The 26,219-nt window shown below is 45.2% G+C and overlaps 1 protein-coding gene across 3 annotated transcripts; it reads left to right on the top strand.

Moving 5' to 3' along the window:
* The first annotated feature begins 10,918 nt into the window (after positions 1 to 10,918).
* Positions 10,919 to 26,047, top strand: LOC123999540 (coiled-coil domain-containing protein 134-like). Of its 3 annotated transcripts, none has more exons than XM_046305423.1 (8): positions 10,919 to 11,105; positions 14,888 to 15,006; positions 15,161 to 15,282; positions 15,659 to 15,743; positions 16,180 to 16,361; positions 16,566 to 16,637; positions 16,910 to 18,122; positions 23,476 to 26,047. In XM_046305423.1, the coding sequence occupies exons 2-7, from the start codon at positions 14,916 to 14,918 to the stop codon at positions 17,033 to 17,035; spliced, it is 678 nt and encodes a 225-aa protein (XP_046161379.1). In that variant the 5' UTR covers positions 10,919 to 11,105; positions 14,888 to 14,915; the 3' UTR covers positions 17,036 to 18,122; positions 23,476 to 26,047. The 3 variants fall into 3 exon arrangements, with proteins under 3 accessions (XP_046161379.1, XP_046161378.1, XP_046161380.1); XM_046305422.1 differs by having other exon boundaries at positions 10,925 to 11,261; XM_046305424.1 differs by lacking the exon at positions 10,919 to 11,105 and adding an exon at positions 13,572 to 14,561.
* The last annotated feature ends 172 nt before the right edge of the window (positions 26,048 to 26,219 follow it).

Raw genomic sequence — 26,219 nt, 5'->3', positions numbered from 1 at the left:
ATTTCTCCCCTTGTCTTCCGTTTCTGTCCTGTCGGATCCTTGTATGATGTTCACCGTGCTGTGTCTCTGTCTCGCCCTGTCGTGTCTTGTTTCCCTCAGATGCTGCGTGTGAGCAGGTGTCTGAGTCTGCTACGGTCGGTGCCTTCCCGAGGCAACCTACAGTTTATGGTCGAGTCTCCAGTCAGTCCTCGTCACTACGAGTGGAATTAGTTTTTATGTTTTGTTTTCTGCTCCGATTTGTCTAGGAGTATTGCCTAATTCCTTTACTGGAATAAAGACTCTGTTTTCGCCAAGTCGCTTTTGGGTCCTCATTCACCTGCATAACAGAAGGATCCGACCAAGTATGGACCCAGCGACTATGGATTCTCTCTACTCTACTCTCGAGTTCCAGGGAGCGATGCTCGGCAGACACGAGCAGGAATTGTCTGCTGCTCGGCATGCCGTTGAGACCCTGGCCGCTCAGGTCTCCGACCTCTCAGGACAGTATCAGAGTCTTCGTCTCGTGCCACCAGCTACTTCCGGGTCTTCCGAGCCTCCGGAACCTAGGGTTAATAACCCACCATGTTATTCTGGGCAGCCCACTGAGTGCCGCTCCTTTCTCACCCAGTGTGATATAGTGTTCTCTCTCCAACCCAACACATACTCAAGAGAGAGAGCTCGGATTGCCTACGTCATATCACTCCTTACTGGTCGGGCTCGGCAGTGGGGCACAGCTATCTGGGAGGCAAGCGCTGAGTGTACTAACAATTATCTGAACTTTAAAGAGGAGATGATAAGAGTTTTTGATCGTTCAGTTTTTGGGAAAGAAGCATCCTGGTCCCTGTCTTCCCTATGTCAAGGTAATCGATCCATAACGGATTACTCTATAGAGTTTCGCACTCTTGCTGCCTCCAGTAACTGGAACGAGCAGGCGTTGCTCGCTCGTTTTCTGGAGGGACTCCACGCTAAGGTTAAGGATGAGATTCTCTCTCGGGAGGTTCCATCCAGCGTGGATTCTTTGATTGAACTCGCTATTCGCATTGAACGACGGGTAGATCTTCGTCACCGAGCTCATAGAAGAGAGCTCGCGTTAACTGTGTCTCCCCTCTCTCCGACACTACCATCTTTCCCCACTGACTCAGGTGTTGAGCCCATGCAGCTGGGGGTATTCGCATTTCGACTAAGGAGAGGGAACGGAGAATCACCAACCGCCTCTGTCTCTATTGCGGTTCCGCTGGTCATTTTGTCATTTCATGTCCAGTTAAAGGCCAGAGCTCATCAGTAAGCGGAGGGCGACTGATAAGCGCTACTAGACGGTCCTCTCCGTCAAGTACCTGTACTACCTTACCGGTCCATCTACGCTGGACCGGATCGGCAGCTTCCTGCAGTGCATTAATAGACTCTGGGGCGGAGGGCTGTTTTATGGACGAAGCCTGGGCTCGGGAACATGACATTCCTCTCAGACAGTTAGGGAGCCCACGGTCATGTTTGCCTTGGATGGTAGTCCTCTCCCCAGTATATTATGTGAAACACTACCTTTAACCCTCACTGTATCTGGTAACCATAGTGAGACCATTTCTTTTTTGATTTTTTGTTCACCTTTTACACCTGTTGTTTTGGGTCATCCCTGGCTTGTGTGTCATAATCCTTCTTTTGATTGGTCTAGTAATTCTATCCTTTCCTGGAACGTTTCTTGTCATGTGAAGTGTTTAATGTCTGCTATTTCTCCTGTTTGTTCTGCTCCCTCTTCACAGGAGGAACCTGGTGATTTGACAGGAGTGCCGGAGGAATATCATGGTCTGCGCACGGTCTTCAGTCGGTCCAGAACCAACTCCCTTCCTCCTCACCGGTCGTATAATTGTTGTTCTGATCTCCTCAAGAAGCGTTTTGCATCCGATTTCCTCCGTTGCCGCCAGTGTTCCTCCTCGAGAGCGCCAGGAGGCGCTCGGTGAGTGGGGGGGTACTGTCATGTTTTGTCTTATATTGTCTTGTCATTATGCTTTCCCTTCTGTTCGTTTCCCCCTGCTGGTCTTATTAGGTTCGTTCCCTTTTTCTATCCCTCTCTCTCCCCCTCCCTCTCTCTCCTCTCTCTATCGTTCCTGCTCCCAGCTGTTCCTATTCTCCTACTCACTCATTTAGTCTTTCCACACCTGTTCCCTATCTTGTCCTCTGATTAGAGTCCCTATTTCTCCCCTTGTCTTCCGTTTCTGTCCTGTCGGATCCTTGTATGATGTTCACCGTGCTGTGTCTCTGTCTCGCCCTGTCGTGTCTTGTTTCCCTCAGATGCTGCGTGTGAGCAGGTGTCTGAGTCTGCTACGGTCGGTGCCTTCCCGAGGCAACCTACAGTTTATGGTCGAGTCTCCAGTCAGTCCTCGTCACTACGAGTGGAATTAGTTTTTATGTTTTGTTTTCTGCTCCGATTTGTCTAGGAGTATTGCCTATTTCCTTTACTGGAATAAAGACTCTGTTTTCGCCAAGTCGCTTTTGGGTCCTCATTCACCTGCATAACAATAGCACCTTTCATTTTTGATATTCTTCTGAGCATGGATTCAATTCATTCTATTCTTTTTGCATCTCAGTCTCCTTGGGTTATTCCTTTTTAGGATTTGAGTGCAAGTACTTTTTGAACTCTACAGATGTTTTCTCTTCCACGGATTCGTTCATTCTAGCGTGACAACAAACCCTCATACTGGCTTTCTATATAAATAAAATTGGGTGAATTTTGGCCCATTCCTCCTGACAGAGCTGGATATATAGGTGTAACTGAGTCAGGTTTGTAGGCCTCCCTATATGCTTTTTCAGTTCTGCCCACAAATGTTCTATAGGACTGAGGTCAGGGCTTTGTGATGGCCACTCCAGTACCTTGACTTTGTTGTCCCTAAGCCATTTTGCCACAACTTATGAAGTATGCCTGGGGTCATTGTCCATTTGGAAGACCCATTTGCGACCAAGCTTTAACTTCCTGACTGATATCTTGAGATGTTGCTTCTATATATCCACATAATTTTCCTCTCTCATGATGCCACCTATTTTGTGAAGTGCACCAGACCCTCCTGCAGCAAAGCACCCCCACAACATGATGCTGCCACCCCTGTGCTTCACGATTGGGATAGTGTTCTTCGGCTTGCAAGCATCCCCCTTTGTCCTCCTAACATAACGATGGTCATTATGGCCAAACAGTTATATTTTTATTTCATCAGACCAGAGGACATTTCTCCCAAAAGTACAATCTTTGTCTCCATGTGCAGTTGCAAACCGTAGTCTGGCTTTTTTATGCCGGTGTTTGGAGAAGTGGCTTCTTCCTTGCTGCGCAGCCTTTCAGGCTATGTCGATATAGCACTCGTTTTACTGTGGATATAGATACTTTTGCACCTGTTTCCTACAGCATCTTCACAAGGTCCATTGCTGTTGTTCTGGGATTGATTTGCACTTTTCACACCAAAGTACGTTCATCGCTAGGAGACAGAACGCGTCTCCTTCCTGAGCGGTATGATGGTTGCATGGTCCCATGGTGTTTATACTTGTGTACTATTGTTTGTACAGATGAATGTGGTACCTTCAGGCGTTTGGAAATTGCTCCCAAGGATGAACCAGACTTGTGGAGGTCTACAATATTTTATCTGAGGTCTTGGCTGATTTCTTTTGATTTTCCCATGATGTCAAGCAAAGAGGCACTGAGTTTGAAGGTTGGCCTTGAAATATATCCCGAGGTACACCTCCAATTGACTCAAATTATGTCAATTAGCCCATCAGAAACTTCTAAAGACATGACATCATTTTCTGGAATTTTCCAAGCTGTTTAAAGGCACAGTCAACATATATATGTAAACTTCTGATCCACTGGAATTGTGATACAGTGAAATATTCTGTCTGTAAACAATGGTTGGAAAAATTACTTGTGCCATGTACAAAGTAGATGTCCTAACCGACTTGCCAGAACTATAGTTTGTTAACAACAAATTTGTGGAGTGGTTGAAAAATGAGTTTTGCTTTCTCCAACCGAAGTGCTTGTAAACTTCCGACTTCAACTGTATATACAGGGAGTACCAGTACAGAGTCGGTGTGCAGGGGTACGAGGTAATTGAGGTAGCTTTGTACATATGGGTAACAGGTAAAGTGACGAGGCAACAGGATAGATAATCGACAGTAGCAGCAGTGTTTGTGGTGAGTGTGAAAGTGTATGTGTGTGGCGTCAGAATGCCTTTATGCGCATGTTATGTGTGTGTGTTGGGGTGTCAGTGTAAGTGTGTGTTTGTGTGTGGGTAGAGCCCAGTGTTTGTGAGATTTAGTTATTAAAAGGGTCAATGCAGGTACAGTGGGGCAAAAAAGTATTTAGTCAGCCACCAATTGTGCATGTTCTCCCACTTTTAAAGATGAGAGAGGCCTGTAATTTTCATCATAGATACACTTCAACTATGACAGACAAAATGAGAAGAAAAAAATCCAGAAAATCACATTGTAGGATTTTTAATGAATTTATTTGCAAATTATGGTGGAAAATAAGTATTTGCTCACCTAAAAACAAGCAAGATTTCTGGCTCTCATAGACCTGTAACTTCTTCTTTGAGGGGCTCCTCTGCCCTCCACTCGTTACCTGTATTAATGGCACCTGTTTGAACTTGTTATCAGTATAAAAAAACACCTGTCCACAACTTCAAACAGTCACACTCCAAATTCCACTATGGCCAAGACCAAAGAGCTGTCAAAGGACACCAGAAACAAAATTGTAGACCTGCACCAGGCTGGGAAGACTGAATCTGCAATAGGTAAGCAGCTTGATTTGAAGAAATCAACTGTGGGAGCAATTATTAGGAAATGGAAGACATACAAGACATCTCCCTCGATCTGGGGCTCCACGCAAGATCTCACCCCGTGGGGTCAAAATGATCACAAGAACGGTGAGCAAAGTGAATGACCTGCAGAGAGTTGGGACCAAAGTTTCAAAGCCTACCATCAGCAAGGGCATTGAAAATTAAACGTGGCTGGGTCTTTCAGCATGACAATGATCCCAAACACACCGCCCGGGCAACAAAGGAGTGTAAGAAGCATTTCAAGGTTCTGGAGTGGCCTAGCCAGTCTCCAGATCTCAACTCCATAGAATTTTTTTGGAGGGAGTTTAAAGTCCGTGTTGCCCAGCAACAGCCCCAAAACATCACTGCTCTAGAGGAGATCTGCATGGAGGAATGGGCCAAAATACCAGCAACAGTGTGTGAAAACCTTGTGAAGACTTACAGAAAACGTTTGACCTCTGTCATTGCCAACAAAGGGTATATAACAAAGTATTGAGATAAACTTTTGTTATTGACCAAATACTTATTTTCCACCATAATTTGCAAATAAATAAATTAAAAATCCTACAATGTGATTTTCTGGATTTCTTTTCCTCATTTTGTCTGTCATAGTTGAAGTGTACCTATGATGCAAATGACAGGCCTCAACCTTTTAAGTGGGAGAACTTGCACAATTAGTGGCTGACTAAATACTTTTTTGCCCCACTGTATACGCGGGTATCCATTTGAGTAGCTATTTAGCAGCCTTGTTTAGCAGTCTTTTGGCTTGGGGTTAGAAGCTGTAGCAGGTAGAACAGAGAGAAAAGTCTATGGCTTGGGTTGCTGGAGTCTTCCTCTGATTCCACCTAGTATAGAGGTCCTGGATGGCAGGGAGCTTGGCCCCAGTGATGTACTGGGCCGTACTCACCACCCTCTGTAGCGCCTTGCGGTCGGGCTCTTTGCAGTTGCCAAGCGGTGATGCAGCCAGTCAAGATGCTTTCAAAGGTGCAGCTTTTTGAGGATTTCAGAGCCTCCTGAGGGGAAGAAGCGATGTTGTGTCCTCTTCACAACTGTGTGGGTGTGTGTTTACCATGTTAATTCATTAGTGATGTGGACACTGAGGAACTTGAAGCTCTTGATCCGCTACACTACAGCCCCATTGATGTGGATGGGGCCGTGCTCGCCCTTGCATTTCCTGCAGTGCACGATCAGCTCCTTTGTGTCGCTGACTTTGAGTGAAAGGTTGTAGCCCTGGCACCACACTTCCAGGTTTCTGACCTCCTCCCTAGAGGCTTCCTCATAGTTGTCGGGTGATCAGTCCTATCAGCTTGGGTGGATGTTGTTGCCTACCCTCACCTCCTGGGGACGGCCTGTCAGGAAGTCCGGGATCCAGTTGCAGAGGGAGGTGTTCAGTCCCAGGGTCCTGAGCTTGGTGATTATTTGTTTATTTGGACGATGGTGTTGATTGCTGAGCTGTAGTCATTGAACATCATTCTTATATAGGTATTCATTTTGTCCTGGTGGGTGAGGGCAGTGTAGGGTGCATTAGAGATTGCATAATCTGTGGGTTCGGGGTGTCTGGGATGATGGTGTTGATGTGATACATGACCCACCTTTCAAAGCATTTCATGGCTATATATTTTAGTGCTATGGGGCGATAGTTATTTAGGCAGGATACCTTGGCGTTCTTGGGAACCGGGACTATGGTGGTCTGCTTGAAACAAGTTGGTATTACAGACCGGGTCAGGGATAGGTTGAAAATGTCAGTGAAGCTTGCCCTCAATGCGGGTATAGAAGGCATTTAGCTTGTCTGGTATGCTCACGTCACTGGGCAGCTCGCGTCTGGTTTTCCGTTTGTAGTCCGTAGTAGGTCTCAAGCTCTGCCACATCCGACGAGCGTCAGAGCCGGTGTAGTAGGATTCAATCTTAATCCTGTATTGATGCTTTGCGTGTTCATCTGAGGGCATAGCGGGATTTCTTATAAGCGTCTGGATTAGTGTCCCGCTCCTTGAAAGCGGCAGCTCTAGTCTTTAGCTCAATGCAGATGTTGCCTGTAATCCATGGCTTCTGTTTGGGATATGTACGTACGGTCACTGTGGGGACCACGTGGTCAATGCACTTTGATGAAGTTGATGACTGAGGTGGTATACTCCTCAATGCCATTGGATGAATTCCAGAACATATTCCAGTCTGTGGTAGTAGAACAGTCCTGTAGCGTCGCATCTGCGCCATCTGACTACTGTGTATGTCAGTGTATTCACACCTCCCCATCATCCTGACCTCTCCTTTTCCCCTCTGTCACCAGCCCAGCATGTGGTGTGTCAGCCCTGGAGTCGCTTCCTGCTCTACTCTGGAAGGAGCTGCCTGCTGCACCCAGCCACTCACACTACTCACACTGGTAAGACTGCACCCAGCCACACTCACACTACTCACACTGGTAAGACTGCACCCAGCCACACTCACACTACTCGCACTGGTAAGACTGCACCCAGCCACACTCACACTACTCACACTGGTAAGACTGCACCCAGCCACACTCACACTACACACACTGGTAAGACTGCACCCAGCCACACTCACACTGGTAAGACTGCACCCAGCCACACTCACACTGGTAAAACTGCACCCAGCTACACTCACACTACTCACACTGGTAAGACTGCACCCAGCCACACTCACACTGGTAAGACTGCACCCAGCCACACTCACACTGGTAATACTGCAGCCAGCCACACTCACACTACTCACACTGGTAAGACTGCACCCAGCCACACTCACACTACTCACACTGGTAAGACTGCACCCAGACACACTCACACTACTCACACTGGTAAGACTGCACCCAGCCACACTCACACTGGTAAGACTGCACCCAGTCACACTCACACTGGTAAAACTGCACCCAGCTACACTCACACTACTCACACTGGTAAGACTGCACCCAGCCACACTCACACTGGTAAGACTGCACCCAGCCACACTCACACTGGTAAGACTGCAGCCAGCCACACTCACACTATCCACACTGGTAAGACTGCACCCAGCCACACTCACACTACTCACACTGGTAAGACTGCACCCAGACACACTCACACTACTCACACTGGTAAGACTGCACCCAGCCACACTCACACTACTCACACTGGTAAGACTGTACCCAGCCACACTCACACTGGTAAGACTGCACCCAGCCACACTCACACTACTCACACTGGTAAGACTGCACCCAGCCACACTCTGCTAGGTGAACTGAACAAGTGTGCTCGCATACTCCCTTAAAAGACCTTTGCTTGAAAAACGAGAAGAAAGAGGCAATAGTACTGTTTGTCTTGAGACGCCATAGCCAGTATACACTTCCTCAAAATAGTTAGAATTCATCTAAGATAACTCAAGAAAACTGCAATTCATTTGGATGTTTTTGCCAAGGAGATCTTAGTCACACAATTTTACATCTAAATAAGATGTTTGTTGCAGTTTTTCTCAAGTGAAAAAATCTGCATGAAAATGAATTGTCTGTTGTTGAATGACAACAAACACTTAATTGAAGAATCCCTACTGTTGACCAATCACAGACGAAGGAGCGTAGACTTTTCCTACCGAACTTCGGCTTGTCACAAGAAAAATGTTTGTGTGGACAAATAGTAGAAAAAACCCTTGCGAAGACCAAAACGTTGCAAAATGGCGTCATAATAAATACACATATATGAACTACTCCGAAATGTTTCGGATGGGAAGCATGCAGATGATTCAAGACTGCACCCAGACACACTCACACTACTGTTGGTCTTTGAAGCAGTGCAGGGCCATTTTGAAGTGTATTCAAATGTGTCTTTGCCTTCTGTTTGTAAGCACCACTGTGAAGCCTTGAATACCAACACATGTCCCTCCCATGCAACTGTTGCGGTATGGCAGTAGGGTGGTGGTGTGGGAGCCAGACCTGTGTCAGGTGTTGGAGGCGGTGGAGAAGAGAGGCCTGAACGAGCTGGGAGAGAACACATCACAGGCCCCGAGACAGCTGCTCACACAGGTACAGTACACATCACAGGCCCCGAGACAGCTGCTCACACAGGTACAGTACGCAACACAGGCCCTGAGACAGCTGCTCACACAGGTACAGTACACAACACAGGCCCCGAGACAGCTGCTCACACAGGTACAGTACACAACACAGGCCCTGAGACAGCTGCTCACACAGGTACAGTACACATCACAGGCCCCGAGACAGCTGCTCACACAGGTACAGTACGCAACACAGGCCCTGAGACAGCTGCTCACACAGGTACAGTACACAACACAGGCCCCGAGACAGCTGCTCACACAGGTACAGTACACAACACAGGCCCTGAGACAGCTGCTCACACAGGTACAGTATACAACACAGGCCCTGAGACAGCTGGTCACACAGGTACAGTACATAACACAGGCCCTGAGACAGCTGCTCACACAGGTACAGTACACAACACAGGCCCTGAGACAGCTGCTCACACAGGTACAGTACACAACACAGGCCCTGAGACAGCTGCTCACACAGGTACAGTACACAACACAGGCCCTGAGACAGCTGCTCACACAGGTACAGTACACAACACAGGCCCTGAGACAGCTGCTCACACAGGTACAGTATACAACACAGGCCCTGAGACAGCTGCTCACACAGGTACAGTATACAACACAGGCCCTGAGACAGCTGCTCACACAGGTACAGTATACAACACAGGCCCTGAGACAGCTGGTCACACAGGTACAGTACACAAAACACTAACTGGAACACATACAGCAGCAGAGTAAAATGCAGAGAGCACACAGGCAGAGCTCTATGAGACTATGTTGAACGTCACTGAGACACACTCTTTTAATTGTCCCATGTCCAAGCAGCTCCCTGTCACCACCTCTACGCCATTGTGTCACACATGACAGTGGCAGGACACAGGCCCTCATAGGGTTCGTCTGGCTCAGAAATGGAATGTCACTGCACTGAAATGTCATCAATGTCCCCATTGTCATGTGATACAGCATCATACTGGCCCTGCTGCCTCCCTTAGTGACAGAGCTTTGATGTGTGTGTGTGTGTGTGTGTGTGTGTGTGTGTGTGTGTGTGTGTGTGTGTGTGTGTGTGTGTGTGTGTGTGTGTGTGTGTGTGTGTGTGTGTGTGTGTGTGTGTGTGTGTGTGTGAGAGAGAGAGACTCTTATTCAGGGGTTAGCGGGGCTGAATGTACTCCAGCAGTGTGCGCTTCAGTAGCTTGTCAGATCAGAGCGGTTCTTATAGGACACTGTCCTGTCACGATATCTGGTGCATGCTGCCTCTTATAATAATAATAATAATAGATTTATTTTATATAGCGCTTTTCATTACAAAGATCATCTCAAATATGCTGTAAATACAAACTAAACAAATGTAGAAATGTGGCAGGTCTTGGTGATGGTCTTCCACAGATGATCCGGTGTGTTCAGCCAGGCAGTTAAGAAAAGCTGGGCAGCAGCGTAAGCGGACGGACCTTCGATGGCACTGAGAGGGAGCGGCGTCATTAGGGAATATAGGTCAATCTGAGGCCACCGATTTGGATGTTCATGGCTAGATGGGATACAGATGTCAAATTGACGTCAAACGTTTTTGTTTTTTGCATTTTAGCTAACCATAACTCTTTTCCTAAGATGAACCTAATTCTCCTAGCTTGCTATGTTAATTCTCCTAACCTGCTCCGTAAATTCTCCTGACCTGCTACTTAAAGTACATTCTGGTAAATTCTGACTTAAGCTGTATCCCAGGGGTAGGCAACCCTGTTGCTTGAGTACTGCAGGATTGTGTTCCCAACTAGGCACTACACCTGACCAACAGCTAATTGATCAGTAAAGTGATTGCCTAGATTCAAACACAACTGGTCTTCCCGGTCGGTTAAATCAAAAACATGAAGTGGCTGCTGCACTCCAGAACCAGGGTTGCCTACCCTTTCTGTATCCCTTCTAGCCTATATACTGCCAACTGCAGTTCTGGAATGTTTGCTCATGAGTATAGTTCATTGGCTGATCCCTCCTGGTGACCTGGATGGAGGTACTGTATGTGATCCTTCACAACCCATAGGAAGTCCCACCCAGTTGACTTCTTCTAATGGTGAAAGTCCCCAATGGTGCTGCCCATGCTGAAACGGGCTTTTGGCATTAGAGTCCTCTGTCTATGGGGTTTACTTGCTTTCGTGATAAAAATGAGGGGGAGGGATTTATCGCGTACAAAGGCCTGTGTGCCGCTCTAAAATTTCCGTCTGGAAACCACCTCCTTCTATGTAAACGCTGGCTGTCATTCGTCCAAGCAGAGCCAGCCGGTGCGATCGTGGCACAGGCGGAGTAGAGCAAGCGACTTCTGTATGTAAATTAACATTTCAAACGTGATATTGTCACTTGAGTATTGTAGCAAACACTCCGCAACTGACGTCTCCATTTTTACGAGGAAACTGATGCTCGCGAGAAATAATCGTTGTTTTTGCTATCGTTTTATATCGTGCTGTTTCTTACTACGAGGTGAGTGAACCGCGAGTTTATGATGATGTTGAAGTCTAGTGTCCACAGCTGACCAGTAGCGAGTGAAATGCATGCATTGGGATACAGATGGGTTTACATTGTCATTAAAATTCTCGATGACCGGTTTATTCACAAGTAGTCCCGTCAGGTAATGAAATGTTGCTATTTCATGTGCCTCTGGTGTTTTCAAAGATAGCGAACTGCACACCACGAAAACGCGAACGTTTTCTAAAACCATGCAACACAGAACATTGTGGTTCGAGCCTCTTCCTTGAAATGGTGCCTGACATACTAATGATGGGAAACATGAAATTAAAGGATGGTTCAAGTCCACTGTATGCAAAACAACTTCCCAGCGGGGTCAGAAAGGGGTCATTTTGATTGGCAGTATATTAACCTTTTATCTCAACAAGTTTACGTTTTGTATGACATTTCCCTCAATGTATCAATTATTGCCAACAAAATACTTGGTCCATACCCAGTGCCTCTCTGAAAGCATAACGTTACCAATAACAGCTCTCTGATTCACGCAGAGAGCTCCGATATTGTAATGTATCTCACCCTGAACCTCAAACCTCCGACTGATTATATGGTACAACATACTGTATGTACTAGATTACATTTCATGTATTAAGAGAATATCTTACAACAGCCTACATACAGAGTTTGATGGCCCATTCTGTAATGATGGACAGCCAGGGGTGTCATGCACACATTGTTTTACAGGGGGCACGAATTATGTGTGGATGAATTCTTTAGCACGGTCTGGAGCCCCCTCCAGATTGTAAGAAAAAGCTGTTTCAGGTGTTTGAAAAATCCTAAATTGTCCCTCTATAGCCATATGATTATACCTAATTCCATGTAAAAGATATGTATTTTTCTGCGTAGGTTATGTAAACATACCTCTTGTCCTGTTCAATTGTAATTTTCATTCAAATGCCACACGGGTATATAGTATCATAACCTTAAATCTGCTTCTCTGCATCTTTGCTAGCCCATCTGGCTGCATATTGAACAGTTATTAACACTTATTCCTTTCCATCTTTTGTCATCTGCATCCAACTGGACTCTATGCAGCCGGCTATACACTCATGGCCCCCGGCGACTGGCTCTACATAAAATATCCTCCATTCAGGGGCGACGGTGCCAATTTCCTCCTTAACTAGCTTTAAAAAAATATATAGACAGTACCCATATTTTTTCCCCAGCGGCTCTTCGTTAAAACTAGTTGAGGAAATTGAAGCCCTTACAGCCTGAATCGAGGATGCTTTATGTATGAGACGGTCGCCAGAGGACGAGTGTATAGAGGGGTTGGTTGTTTAGCAACACAACCGACAGGTGCGCAACTATGGAGAAAACAAACAGAATTGGCTTAGATTGTTGACAACATGTAAACTACATTTTGTCTCCCAAGTGTTTATTGAAAACCTACACTGAACAAAAATGTATAAATGCAACATCCAACCATTTCTAAGAATTTACTCAGTTACAGTTCATAAAATAAATTGGTCAATTTAAATAATGTATTGGGACCTAATCTTAGCATTGTTGTGACACAGTAACACTTTTTAGTGGCCTTAGTAAGAGTGCACCTGTGTAATGATCATGCTGTTTAATCAGCTTCTTTTTTAACCACCTTTTCTCCCCATTTGCGTGGTATCTAATTAGTCGTGTCTCTCTCTCCTCCACTGACGATACTGTCTGTATGCACTAAGGATCCTGAGTGGCACAGCGGTCACTACAGACCTGGGTTCGATCCCGGGCTGCATCACAACCGGCCGTGTTCGGGACTCCCGTAGGGCTGTGCAATTGGCCCAGCATCATCCGGGTTAGGGGAGGGTTTGGCCGTGGTAGGCCGTAATTGTAAATAAGATTTTGTTCTTAACTGACTTGCCTAGTTAAATACAAATCTAATGTCCTGCCTCGAATATCTTTGCTCCTTGGTGCACCTTGTAAGGAACCACTTACTAGGGAGAATAGGGGGGTTACTCTTTGTCTGGTCCAGTCAGTGTTCCCCCACGCAAAGTACCACTGACAAATTACTATAAAACGTGGGCTTAAAAAATGTAGTTGTCATTCATTTAACATCTGAAAATGTTTGAAACAGGACAAATCTGAGTGGGCACTTGCCCTCGTCTCCCCCTATGGGCATGACACCTCTGGACACAGCTGATGGGGGGATTACAGTAAATGGATGCATTTTGGAGTGTTATTTCTCAAATTCTGTGCTTTGCATGATGCCTGTGGGATATGATTGATCTGTCCTAGTTGCTCCACCTTAATATCCCAGCACTTTGTCTAGTCCGATGGTAACATCAATGCTGGATGTCCATTTTGGCCATGGTGTTGACACTAATCATATCTATGGCCTTCTTGGCTATGCTTGTAATGAAATATGGATATGGGGCTTCCTACTACTAAGCCTCTTCCCTGGTTGTCCGTCTTAGGAATATTTGACTTATTGACTTGCATGCTTAGTACAAAAAGCTGGAAGGCAGCCCAAAGATGTTTTCAGAATGCACATATTGTTCCTAATCGAACACTGTATTCTGCTGATCCAACTGTATCATCAGCACCCATTTTTGCTGACGGATTAGATATTGCAAAGTTTTCTCAAAGTATATTGTGGTGATTTGGGCAAATGCCCTGTCATAGCCTATGTCAAATCACACAGCTTGAATAACCCAGTCTCTGAATCTTCAGGCAGTATTTTAATTAAATAGTCTAACCATAGGAGGGTAAGTGTCTGAGGAGGGGAATGCAACTGAAGAGTTCAGAATAGAGAGGCTACATTTTGAGAAAAAGCTGAAAAGATGTTATCAGGTGTCTCCTCATTCTCTTTCACTCACATCCCTGACACTTTCTCTCACTATCAGATCTGTCTTTAGGCGTAACCTTGTTGCGTATTGAAAAAGAGAAATGAAATATTCAGCAGAAAAGCAGTTGGCTCCCGCAGGGTCTCTCTCCTCCCACAGTATACTTTCTTCTGCCTCTCACAATCCCCCTTCTCGCTCTCTCTGATAATATTCTCGATGGAGACATTGCTGAATTCTACATTTGGTGTTTTATCGACGCTGTCTCGTCCCTGGACACGTTTTGTTTTCTGCTGGTGGTGTTTTAAAAGCCAGTGTTCATCAAATATGCATCAGTCCAAGACTCATTTTTCTCCTGTTTTAATGTATTAACATGCTCTGAGGGAGAGGAGGCTGGACCTGAGGGAATGTTGAGGCAGCCCACAGCTTAGAGGATGGAGAGTGTCTGAGAGGAAGACAGAGGATGCAAGACTGGGGCTGGCAAGAAGTCTGTGAAAGTTATTTTGAGGTTTAGATAAGTGACATGTCAAGTGGCTTTTAGAAGTTGTTTAAATGGGACAGATTTAACCTCATTAGAACCTGTGTAATTTATAGTACAGGACCAAACTGGATTTAAAAAGTAAAAATATGATCATAAATATACTTTTTAATAAAAACAAAATGTATATATAACCTTCAACACAACAAAATATGCTCTGTCAACCAGACAGACCTACTTTAGTAAATTTTGGCTTTACAAGTTCAGTAAAAATGTTGTAATACATATTTCAGAATACTGTTTAACTGCATTTTCTCTTGTACCGTGTACTTTAGAGTGCCTCACCACCGCCACCTCTTGACCATGCTGAGTGTGTGTACAGTCGTCCTGGTGGTTGCTGCTGCAGCCCTCGCCTCAGCAGACTCCGACAGACACGACTCCAACCTGGAGATCTGTATCCTACTGTTGGTGTCTGTTTCCTTCTTCAGAATATTAAGAGGTGTCCTCTTGGATGGCCCTTGATTAGTGTTTATATTGAAATGTGTGGCAGCATTTCTTCCTGAACACCCCCCCCCCCCCACCCCCCCCCCCCCCCCCCCCCCTCTCAGACAAGCGTCTGTTCGAGACCAAGAGGAAAGACCAGCTAAATGCTCTGAAGAACCTGGTGGAGCTCAATGACATCAACCAGCAGTATAAGATCATAGACATCATGCTGAAGGGCTTGTTTAAGGTAGAATGGCTCCACTCCTGTTGAACTCCCCTTCATGCTGACCATTAGCTAGAAACAGGATGTTGTGGCCTTAGCGGGAAGTAATTGCGGTGTTAGTTTCTTAGCATGTTCAGATTATTATGATCTCATGAGTAGGCAAATAAGGCCACTTGATAAGCAGAATCTAAGTCGCCGGTCACTAATAAGACTAGAGTAAGCCGGATTTAGCTTCCAAGTCTTCCTATTGTGCTTGAGGCCTCACTGTATATACTGTATTCTTCCCAGATATATACTGTTTGATTCCCAGAGGACATATCTGCTCTCTGCCCAAGAACAACTATGGTGGTCAACCCACAGTGGGCAATCTACATTGTGTGTGTGTGTGTGTTCTGTGAAGGTGTTGGAGGACTCGAAGGCTGTCCTTATTGCAGCCAACATGCAGGCTGATGATCCCTTCCCCATGGATGACAAAATCAAAGAAGGTCAGATTATGGACATTATACCGTTACTACACTTTGCTCTCTCTCCTCCCTCTTTCTCCCTCGATGCTCATCTGATTTGTCTGTCACCACCTTGCTTTTTTCTCCTCTTCTGCCTGCCTCCCCTCTCACTCCCCTCTCCCTCCCCTCTGCCTCCCCTCTGCCTCCCCTCTCCCTCCCCCCTCTCCTCCCTCCCCTCTCCCCTCTCCCTCCCCTCTCCCTCCCCTCTCCCTCCCCTCTGCCTCCCCCCCTCCCCTCTCCCTCCCCTCTGCCTCCCCTCTCCCTCCCCTCTGCCTCCCCTCTCCCTCCCCTCTGCCCCCTCCGCCTCTTACATTTTCTGATGCTCTCTTTTAGGATGTCAGTCTGCAGTGATTTACGTTCTAGTTGATTTCCTAAGTATGAAATGTAGGCTACTCTCTTTCTCTATCTCGCTCCATAGCCTACTCCCATGTGGTGGAGAACACTGCGTTCTTTGGGGACGTGGCGTTGCGTTTCCCACGTATTGTCCACCACTACTACGACCGTAACCCTGACTGGGGCGTCCTTCTGCGATGGGGGCTCCGCTTCTGCAACCTGACTGGGGTGTTCACCGGGGGGGCACACCAGCATGTTCTCTCACTGGTGAGACGGGGATAGAACTGGGGGTATACTCTGGGACATAGAGGAAATGTTTATGCTTTATTTAAAGCCAACAGGTGTAATGTATTATAACCTCCTTATTACTACATTTTATAAGCATGTTGTAAGCATACTATAACTTTTCTATGTGCCAATTTTTTTCTGTGGATTCAAAATGGCTGATAACTCTCGCTCCTTGTCTCTCAGATGTCGCAGGAGTTAGGAATAATAGAGAAATCCCCAGCCTTCACCAACCCATACCGCACTGAGAGAGACGACGTGAGTAGCACAGTGGCTCTCAGTCTCTGTAACCACATGGTATCACAGTGAAGCCTACCAGACAGACTTGGAAAGCGTGTTATTTTAAGGCTTGTATAACAAACGAGCTCGACTATGTTTGAGACGAGCGTAACATCAGTGAAACTCACACTGACTGCACCTTTTTGCTTTCCCATCCTCTGCTGTTTGCTTCTCCACACTCCATACACCTATTGTTAAAAAATGCCTCTCTCAAAACACACGTTCACGCGCTCTGCTTTTCTCTGGCACAGGTGCTTCACACTGCAGAGGCTTTTCAGAAGATCCTGAGGGAGGAGGAGAAGAGGAGGAGGAAAGAGGACAAGAGGAAAGAGATTAGGAAGGGGCCCCGCATCTCCCGCTCCCGTACTGAGCTATAGTACTTTACCTCAACTCTTGGAGAGAAATGATGAGGAGAAGGAAAATGTAGAGGGATGTCCTGAGTTCTAGATTCAGTGATGGAGAGGTTGGGTCTTGGAACCGGTGAGTTCTGTCGAAGGGATAGAGTGGCAGCAGAACATTTGAGAGGGAACTAGAAGTGTTTATGTGGCACAGGAACAAACTGGAGAGAAGGAATCCGACTTACTGTATACAGAACTGTGCCCAATCTGCAGTTATTATGAAACAAAGAACATGCAGCTAGCACTATGTTGAAGATTTAATAAGGAAAGATAATTTTCATAAATAGATTACATAACTGTACTTTGGAAGAAACAGCAAATACCCAATATGTTATCTTTTTTTGTGAATAGATTCAATTCAATTTACTACCATACAATAGTTTTGATGGTGGCATTTGTACGTATGAGTTTACATTCCCATTCAACAAGCCTCAAAATATAAAGCTTGAATATGTTGAATTGTGTTTTGTGTTTAAGTTTTCCTGTCACCTTCTCCAGAGTTAGCAGATTTATATAATGAGATTTTCATGAGTTTGTTGAATGGTCCTACTCTAGGTGTATCCTCTTGATTTGCGGTACAAGTGTTGATTGCAGAACCATTTTTCATGATGTCTGCCACTTGCTTTCCTAGAGCCGAATGCTTTCCCAGAGCCGAATGCTTTCTTAGCTCTCTCTGTGTGTGACTGTCCGCATGAGTGTTAAATGGGGTTTGGTCACTTTATGATTTTAAATAAAACTATTTTACATATTATTTTGTCTACAATCAGGGAGGGATAATGTCTTAGCGCTGTGTCTTTTGGCAACCACTCATCAGCTTAAACTTCTATGTCACATTTGTTTCTGTCCATCTGATGGCCATAATGAAATGTCAGAACAGCGGTCCCCTAGAACAATGCCTTTTAAAAAATATATATTTTGGCGTATCTAGGGAAGATCTCAATTCCATTCTTCTCCTGTCCTGTCTCCTCAAAATCCATTCAAGCAGAAATCCCTCCTCTCTGACCACCTATGGGTTTTGGGAAAGCCAGAGGATGCGAGGATGTTTTGTTCCCTCTGACATTTTGAGGTAAATTGTCTCATTTTAATGCAAATTAGTTATATTCAATATACAGAGATGACTGATTTATGTTTTGTTCATGCGACTATTTATGTATGTTCAGAGCAGTGCAGGCTGGTGGGAGGAGCTAAAGGAGGATGGGCTCATTTTAATGGGTGGAGTTCATGGAACGGATTTAACATAGGTTTGTGTTTAATTCCAGCCATTTAATGAGCATGCCCTCCTATAGCTCATCCCACCAGCCTCCTCTGGTTCAGATTAAGCGTCTCATTGCTGAGAATTTACTATCGTGAGTAGATTTACCATACATTTGTTAAGTTTAATCAAATTAAATTACTATTAATCATATTTGTTAATTTGAAATAATTACAAATGAATCACTCAATCGTTGAAGATTACGATAAAAGTCAATGTAATGAAATCAGAATGCGGAACATCTGCCACTAGACGGCGCCAAAGGTGTGCAATCGACAGTCATGAAGTCATCCCCCCCCACTGTTTTTGGTTATACTCATTGGACTGTTGCCGAACAGAGTCATCTCTGCCATAAACACTTCACCAACGCAACACAACAAACCCGAATGTAGACTTGAAGCTTAATCAGACAGAGATCATGTCTAATTTCGTGGAATCGGGTAGGCCAAGGTTTTTTTTCCTACATATTTATTGACCGTTTGGAACATAGCATTTAGCTCAATTAAAACTCATGCAAATCTAGCTAGCTAACATTAGCTAGCAGCATGCTGTCAACAACAGAGATAGCTATCTAGCTGACGTTAGCTAGCTATAGTCTTTATTATTTACATTTTTATTTAAAGAATATGAAATGGTTAACCAACGTGCTATTTGAAGGGTGATCTTTTGGCAATGTTTAGTTAATGATTGTGATGTCTCTAGTCAACGTTAATAAACAGTGCTGTTTTACAAAAGGGAAAACAAAGCTGAACAATCTGCGGCGTAAATTAGTTGAACATTCCTGACTGTTCTTCACCAGCCTGTCAAAGAATGGTGTGAGGTCAGGCCTACACCAAATTATGTAATGCACAGTGGATAGATTAGGCTAATTGCTTAACTGTATAAATAGTCGGCATAGTCTCTCAGAACGAGTGTAGTTTGCAAACTGTTCAGCTGACAACTGCACATATGAACCTAGCCTAAGTAATGTCAGAATCAGCTGCTTGTCAACCAATTATTTATATATACAATAGATTACTGACGAGCGCTGATTTGAAGCCATCTTGGCACTTCAGCAGTGTAAAAAATATTTAGGAAGCTACAGAAATACATGTTTATTATATTAGACACTTTAATGCATAATTTGAAATTATATTATGTAAGCTAAATATAAAAATAATTCAATATATTTAAACATATTCCTTAAAGTCCAGGTAGCAGATAATGGGCCCTGTCATATATTTATGTAGTTGGTGCTGTATATTTAAGCAATAAGGTCCGAGGGGATGTGGTGTATGACCAATATACCACGCCTGTGGGCTGTTAAGGACGATGCAACGAAAGTGCCTGGATTCAGCCCTTTGGTCATGTACCACAAACCCCAGAGGTTCCTTACTGGTTACAACATAATTAGAACAGTGAACAAGAAATGTTGTGTCATACCTTGGTGTACGGACTGATATACCACGGCTGTCCTTCTGTAGCTATTCCTTCCTCTCAGTTGGTAGAGCATGGCGCTTGTAACGCCAGGGTAGTGGGTTCGATCCCCGGGACCACCCATACGTAGAATGTATGCACACATGACTGTAAGTCGCTTTGGATAAAAGCGTCTGCTAAATGGCATATATTATTATTATATTAACATTCAGGGCTCAAACGACCCTGACTATTATAAACTGGGGGGTTCAAGCCCTGAATGCTGATTGGCTAAAAGCTGTGATATATTAGATCGTATACCACCGGTATGACAAAACATTTATTTTTACTCTTCTAATTATGTTGGTAACCAGTTTATAATAACAATAAGGCACCTCAGAGGTTTGTGGTATTAAATTAGTTGCATGTTTTGTAAAAAATAAATAATAATTGGACTGAAGCCCGACTGAGCATTCTACTCAATGCATTGTCAATGAGCGCTGATGAAGCTTTCATCAATAGTGCATTACAGTGGCTTTGAAATACAATGACATTCAAAAGGAGGCAAATAATTAGTAGGAAAACCTTTCTTCATCATCTTCACCAGATTGACTTCAGATGCAGTATAACTTTAGCTAGCTAAAATTGGGGACACACACCGGATTTTAGCTATATAGCTAACGTTAGCTTTTTGACAAACTTTTCTAGCTATTTACTATGCCATTTGTCTAAAGTAAATTTGACGACATGATAATGCAGGCAAAATTGTTTCTACTTTAGCAATTTCATTGTATTTCGAGGCAGTAGAGTGTAGTTTAACAACAGTTTAGTCTAGTCTCTGTCCAGAATGACTGGTTTATCACCACTTTAGGGCAACACTTTGCTGCCGCTGATGTAGGAGGCTTGAGAATGTTCATAACAATGGCATGACACGACCGAGTGACTGTGCAACCTATGGATATGGACAATATACCAGGCACTCTGCGTTGCATCATGCTTAAGTACAGCCCTTAGCCGTGGTATATTGGCCATAAAATTGTATTAGCCAAGTTTGTCACTGGTACGGGCTATCTTATCGACATATGGCAGTACACAAAATCATATTTTGCCAGCTACAAAGAAACAGCCACAAATAAATTCAGGAACGGAGGAAGAGGATAGCTAGCTATAGCAAGCTGATATTAGCTGATGCCTCTTTAACAAGAAGTAACTGTGACAACATTGAAGTGTGGTATACCGCAGGGCTGCCGGCTAGGGCCATTATTGTTTTCTGTTTTTACAAATGACCTTCCACTGACCTTGAACAAAGCATGTGTCTGTACGCTGACGACTCAATAGTATACACGTCGGCTGCAACAGTAAAATAAATAACTGACACGCTTAACATAGAGCATTTTTGGGACAAATCACTCGCTCAACACCACTAAACCTATTTAGATCTATTATTGAATAATGTGTCGATTGAGCATGTTGAGGAGACTAAATTGCTGGGTGTAATCCTAGATAGAAAGCTATCATGGTCAAAACAGGCCACAGAAGGTTGGTGGCACCTTAATTGGGGAGGATGGGCTCGTGGTAATGGCTGGACGCAATCAGTTTAATGTTATCAAACACATGGTTTGATGCCATTCCATTCGCCGCCATTCCACCCATTATTATGAGCCGACCTCCCCTCAGCAGCCTCCACTGATATAGACTCAATGGTTGCTAAAAGGTGAAGAGGTATGTCCATGATAGGGCGTTGCTCTGCCTTCTTGACATTTCAGTCCACCAGACAAGTCCTACAGGCCCTAGTTTTGTCGCACCTGGACAACTGCCAAGCTGTGTGGTCATGTACAGCAAAGAGGGACATAGGTAAATTGTAGTTGGTCCAGAACAATGCAGCACATATCACACTTAGATGTACACAGAAGGCAAGTGTCAGTAACATCTATGTCAGTCTCTCCTGGCTCAAAGTTGAGGAGAGATTGACTGCATCACTATTTGTTTTTGTGCGAAGTATTGATGTGTTGAAGGTACCGAACTGTCTGTTCATGCAGTTGACACAAAGTTCAGACTCATCGGTACAACACAAACATGCAACTAGAAGTCTCTTTACATTCCCTAGGTCCAGAACAAAGGCTGGGAAACGCACAGTATTAAATAGAGTCATGACCACATGGCTAGCAATACAACCAGATAAAATAACACCTTACTGCACACAGGGGACTGTGAAGAGACAGTCATTTGATATACAGGGCCTTCGGAAAGTATTCAGACCCCTTGATTTTTCCACATTTTGTCACGTTACAGCCTTGTTAAAAAAAATATTAATTTGATGAGGGAAACAAAACAATCTACACACATTACCCCATAATGACAAAGCAAAAACTGTTGTTTAGACTTTCGCTAATTTATAATAAATTTTAAAAACATCTCATTTAAGTATTCAGACCCTTTACTCAGTATTTTGTTGTAGCACCTTTAACAGCGATTACAGCCTCGAGTCTTCTTGGGTATGAAGCTACTAGCTTGGCACACCTGTATTTGTCCCGTTATCTGTATATACTCTTGAGCTCTGTCAGATTGGATGGGGAGCGTTGCTGCACAGCTATTTTGGGGTCTCCTGAGATGTTTGATCAGGTTCAAGTCAAGGCTCTGGCTGGGTCACTCAAGGACATTGAAACTTTTCCAGAAGACACTCCTGCGTTGTCTTGGCTGTGTGCATCGGGTCGTTGGCATTCAGACCAAATAGTTAAATCTTGGTTTCATAAGAACAGAGAATCTTGTGGTCTCATGGTCTGAGATTTATTTTGGCAAACTCCAAGCCAGCTGTCATGTGCCTTTTACTGAGGAGTGGCATCCATCTGGCCACTCTACCATAAAGGCCTGATTGGTGGAGTGCTGCGGAGATGTTTGTCCTTCTGGAACTTTCTCCCATCTCCACAGATGAACTCTGGAGCTCTGTCAGAGTGAACATCGGGTTCTATGGCCACCTCGCTGACCGAGGCCCTTCTCCCCCGATAGCTCAGTTTGGCCGGGCGGCCATCTCTAGGAAGAGTCTTGGTGGTTCCAAACTTCTTCCATTTAAGAATGATGGGGGCCACTGTGTTTTAGTACCCTTCTCCAGATTTGTGCCTCGACACAGTCCTGTCTCGCAGCTCTACGGACAATTCCTTCGACCTCATGGGGACTGTGAAGAGACAGTTATTATTTTTACCCACAAAAATATGAAGGCTGAGCATGCATTTTGATTTCTTCACTGTGACAATGACCAACGGGAGTTGTGAGATTGTTTCTGACGTTAGAGCTGATTTTGAGAGAACCTCTTTAACCCAACTTTTAGAACAATATTACAATATTTTAAAAATTGATATAAGAGTTTAATTTGGTAAGGTTTTCTTTGAGAAATAGCTGCTACATGACTTTGAAGTTTACTTAAAAAATATATATAATCTTACTTTCCCCGCTAGAACAACAAAAAATAATTAAATACATGTTATTCTGTCCTAGAAACATTTAATGTAAATACTGTAGAAGTCCATTAATTCCTATGAAGGATTGCTTATTCTGGGGAGTGCCAATATGGCTTACCGGTGGCTTCAAAGCCTCTCATTGGCCAATATATATCTATATCCCTGGATTGATAATGATATGTATCTATCATTGATGTCAACATATTGTTTTTATATGATACATGTATTTTCTATTTGTTTGCTAAATCTGCAGCTAATAATACTGTATGGCTGTTTAGTGTCATTAGAAATTAAGCTGTATTTCCATGTCCATCCAGGAAGGAGAAGAGGGGAGGGAAAAGACCTAGATGACTTTTCGGAGAGCAAGGAGGAGGATGTGTCCTTAGCCACAGAGCTCCGTCTTGTCCTGATCGGAAAGACAGGATCAGGGAAGTGTGCCTCTGGGAACACCATCCTTCGGCCGCAGGCACTTCCTGTCAGAGCTCCGTGCCAGCTCAGTCACCCAAGTCTGTGAACAAGGCAGCGCAGACCTGACTGAGGAGGAGGAAGGACAAAAGGTCAGGAGGAAGAGGACAAGAGTGGTGGTGGTAGACATGCCAGGTTTTGGAGACACACGCTTCGATGCTGAGCAGACTCATTCTGAAATAGCCAAGTGTGTGGCACTGTCTGCCCCGGGCCCCCATGCATTCCTCCTGGTGATCCCACTGGGTCGCTACACTGAGGATGAGGACCGAGCCATGTGGGAGATGGTCCATATATTTGGGGAGGGGGCGGTCCATGACCACACACTAGTCCTGTTCACTCGTGCTGATGACCTAGAAGGTAGGGGTATGGAGGGGTACCTCGGAGCCAGCGCCCCGGTGGAGCTGAAGACTATGATAGAGAGATGTGGGGGCAGGTACCACGTCTTCAACAACAGAGACCCCAGTGATCTGCACCAGGTTGTAGGGCTGCTGGAGAAGGTGGAGAGGATTGTGGAAGAGAACAATGGAGGCTTCTACACCAACTCTATGTTCAGAGAGGCTGAGGCTGCCATTAGGAAGGAGCAGGAGAGGATGGCGAGAGAGGGGAGGGAGAAGGCAGGGAGAACAAGATGGCCAAAAGACGGAAGTGTGATCTAGAACGACGTGAGAGTGGGTGGGATGAGAGGAGGGGGCAGCTGTGGGAGGTTCAGGATTAAGGAAGAGAGACCTGGAGAGAGGAGGAGTAAATGAGGAGGGATGGAACGTGGAGAGATGGACAGAGGAGAGGAAAGGAAGTGCTGCTAGCCTCCCGAGGGACAGAGGGGACAGGTGGAGGGAGCTGTTCAGGACCAGGCAGCGGGGCAGCGACAGGGCCTTGAGTAGGAGGCAGTCTTTCCTCTCTGCCCTGGGGCAGTTCAGGAGAGAGGCTGCCCTTTCTGAGAAGGTCCTAGAGAAAGTGAAGATCCTGGTGGCTGCTGGAGCCACTGGCATGGTCGTGGGGGCAGTGTTCGGGGCGGCTGCCCCTCTAGCTGCAGCGGCGGGAGCTGCAGCCATGGGGAACACTGTGGGCATTGCTGCTGGGCAACTGGCTGGGATGTCGGTGGCAGGCGGCACAGGGATGGGAAAAGCTGTGGGCGCCATATTGGCAGCAGCCACAGGGAAAACAGCCATGGCTCTCGGGGCAGCGACCGGATGAGTGCTGGGGGGATCTGTGGGCGCCCTAGCTGGGGCAGAAGCTGCCAGTCCTGGGGCAGCTGCATTGGATGCTCTAGGGCAGGTGAGCCTGATTGGGACTGCAGCAGTAGGAGTTGCAGCAGGGGTGGGGGGTGCCATGGGGGCAGGAGCGGCCCTGGGGGCTGCTCTGGAAGGTGCAGCTGTCAGCACAACTGCCCTGACAGGGGAGGGCACCGCAGCAGGGGCAGTAGGTGTGGCTAATGCTACTACTATTGGCTCAGTAGCAGCTGGGCAGCAAGCTGTGGCCACTGGGGGCAGTGTTGCAGCTCAAGCTGTTCAGTGTGCAGCCACCGCTGTGGCAGATGGGGTGGCTGCAAGTAGGCCTCTGATTCAGGCCGGTGGGGTGTGTGGATCTGCAGGGCGGGTTGTTCCTGGTGCCTGGGGCTCCATGGGAGTGACAGCATGCATTATGACAGCGGTGGCAGAGATAGGCAAGGCTGCAGCGGGAATTGCCCTGGCAGGAGGGCTGGTGGTGAAGGTAGTGAAGGAGAGGCTCAGGAACAGGAACAGCAACAGCTGAGCAGACACCAACTACACAAAGAAGTCCTATGAGATCTACTGGAACAAATAAAGGACAGTTAGGCCTGCCATACCACCAGACCACAGAAGAAAAAGACACTCTCAGGACCTTTCAAAATGTGGATTCAGGTTCAATCATTAAGCAACTTATCACAATTATCAATAAAAGCACGTTGCAAGTCTTTGTTCCTTTTACTGGCAGTGGATGGTGTGATTTCCTCTATTCCCTGTTAATAAACTATAGCTCTTCTCCAGTGAAGTGTCTTCCCACAATATTACTGAACTATCGTTTTAGCTTTGTTCAAGCACTTACTGTGGTTATTTGAGCTTTTTAGTATGCACTTACACCATTTGTATGATTACTTGTGATCCTATAGTTATTTTTAATTCATTATAGAATATGGGTTTCCACTGTATTCAGTCAAATTAGTAGTTAACTAGTTGTCTTTCATTAAAACCGTAATCTATTTCTGTATGCAAATTTTATAAATCCACCGATATAATCTACAACTAAGGGTCCAGTATTACAAAACATGTTTTTTTGCTCTTATTCACAACTGAAATGATGTACTGTATGACACACATTCACATGATGTATTCAGTTGCGGTGTTGTGGCTTTTTGAAGGGGAAAGAATTGAAATGCATAATAAAATGAAATCTGATAAAAATGTCTTTCCTTGTCATTTTTTCTTTTATACAGCTCAACATTAATATTGAGTGCACAGAATAAATATTCATTAATACAAGGATGTGGTTTTTAAGAAAAAGTATGTCACCCTCAGCTCAGTTGACACACCAGGGAATTAGACTTTAGGCACACACACAGAAGTGACTGTGTTTAGTA

The sequence above is a fragment of the Oncorhynchus gorbuscha genome, linkage group LG16, assembly GCF_021184085.1.
Source record: "Oncorhynchus gorbuscha isolate QuinsamMale2020 ecotype Even-year linkage group LG16, OgorEven_v1.0, whole genome shotgun sequence".
In the NCBI taxonomy this organism is placed as follows: Eukaryota; Metazoa; Chordata; class Actinopteri; order Salmoniformes; family Salmonidae; genus Oncorhynchus; species Oncorhynchus gorbuscha.
The sequence above is the reverse complement of the archived record's forward strand: the minus strand, read 5'-3'. Positions and strand labels throughout refer to the sequence as shown.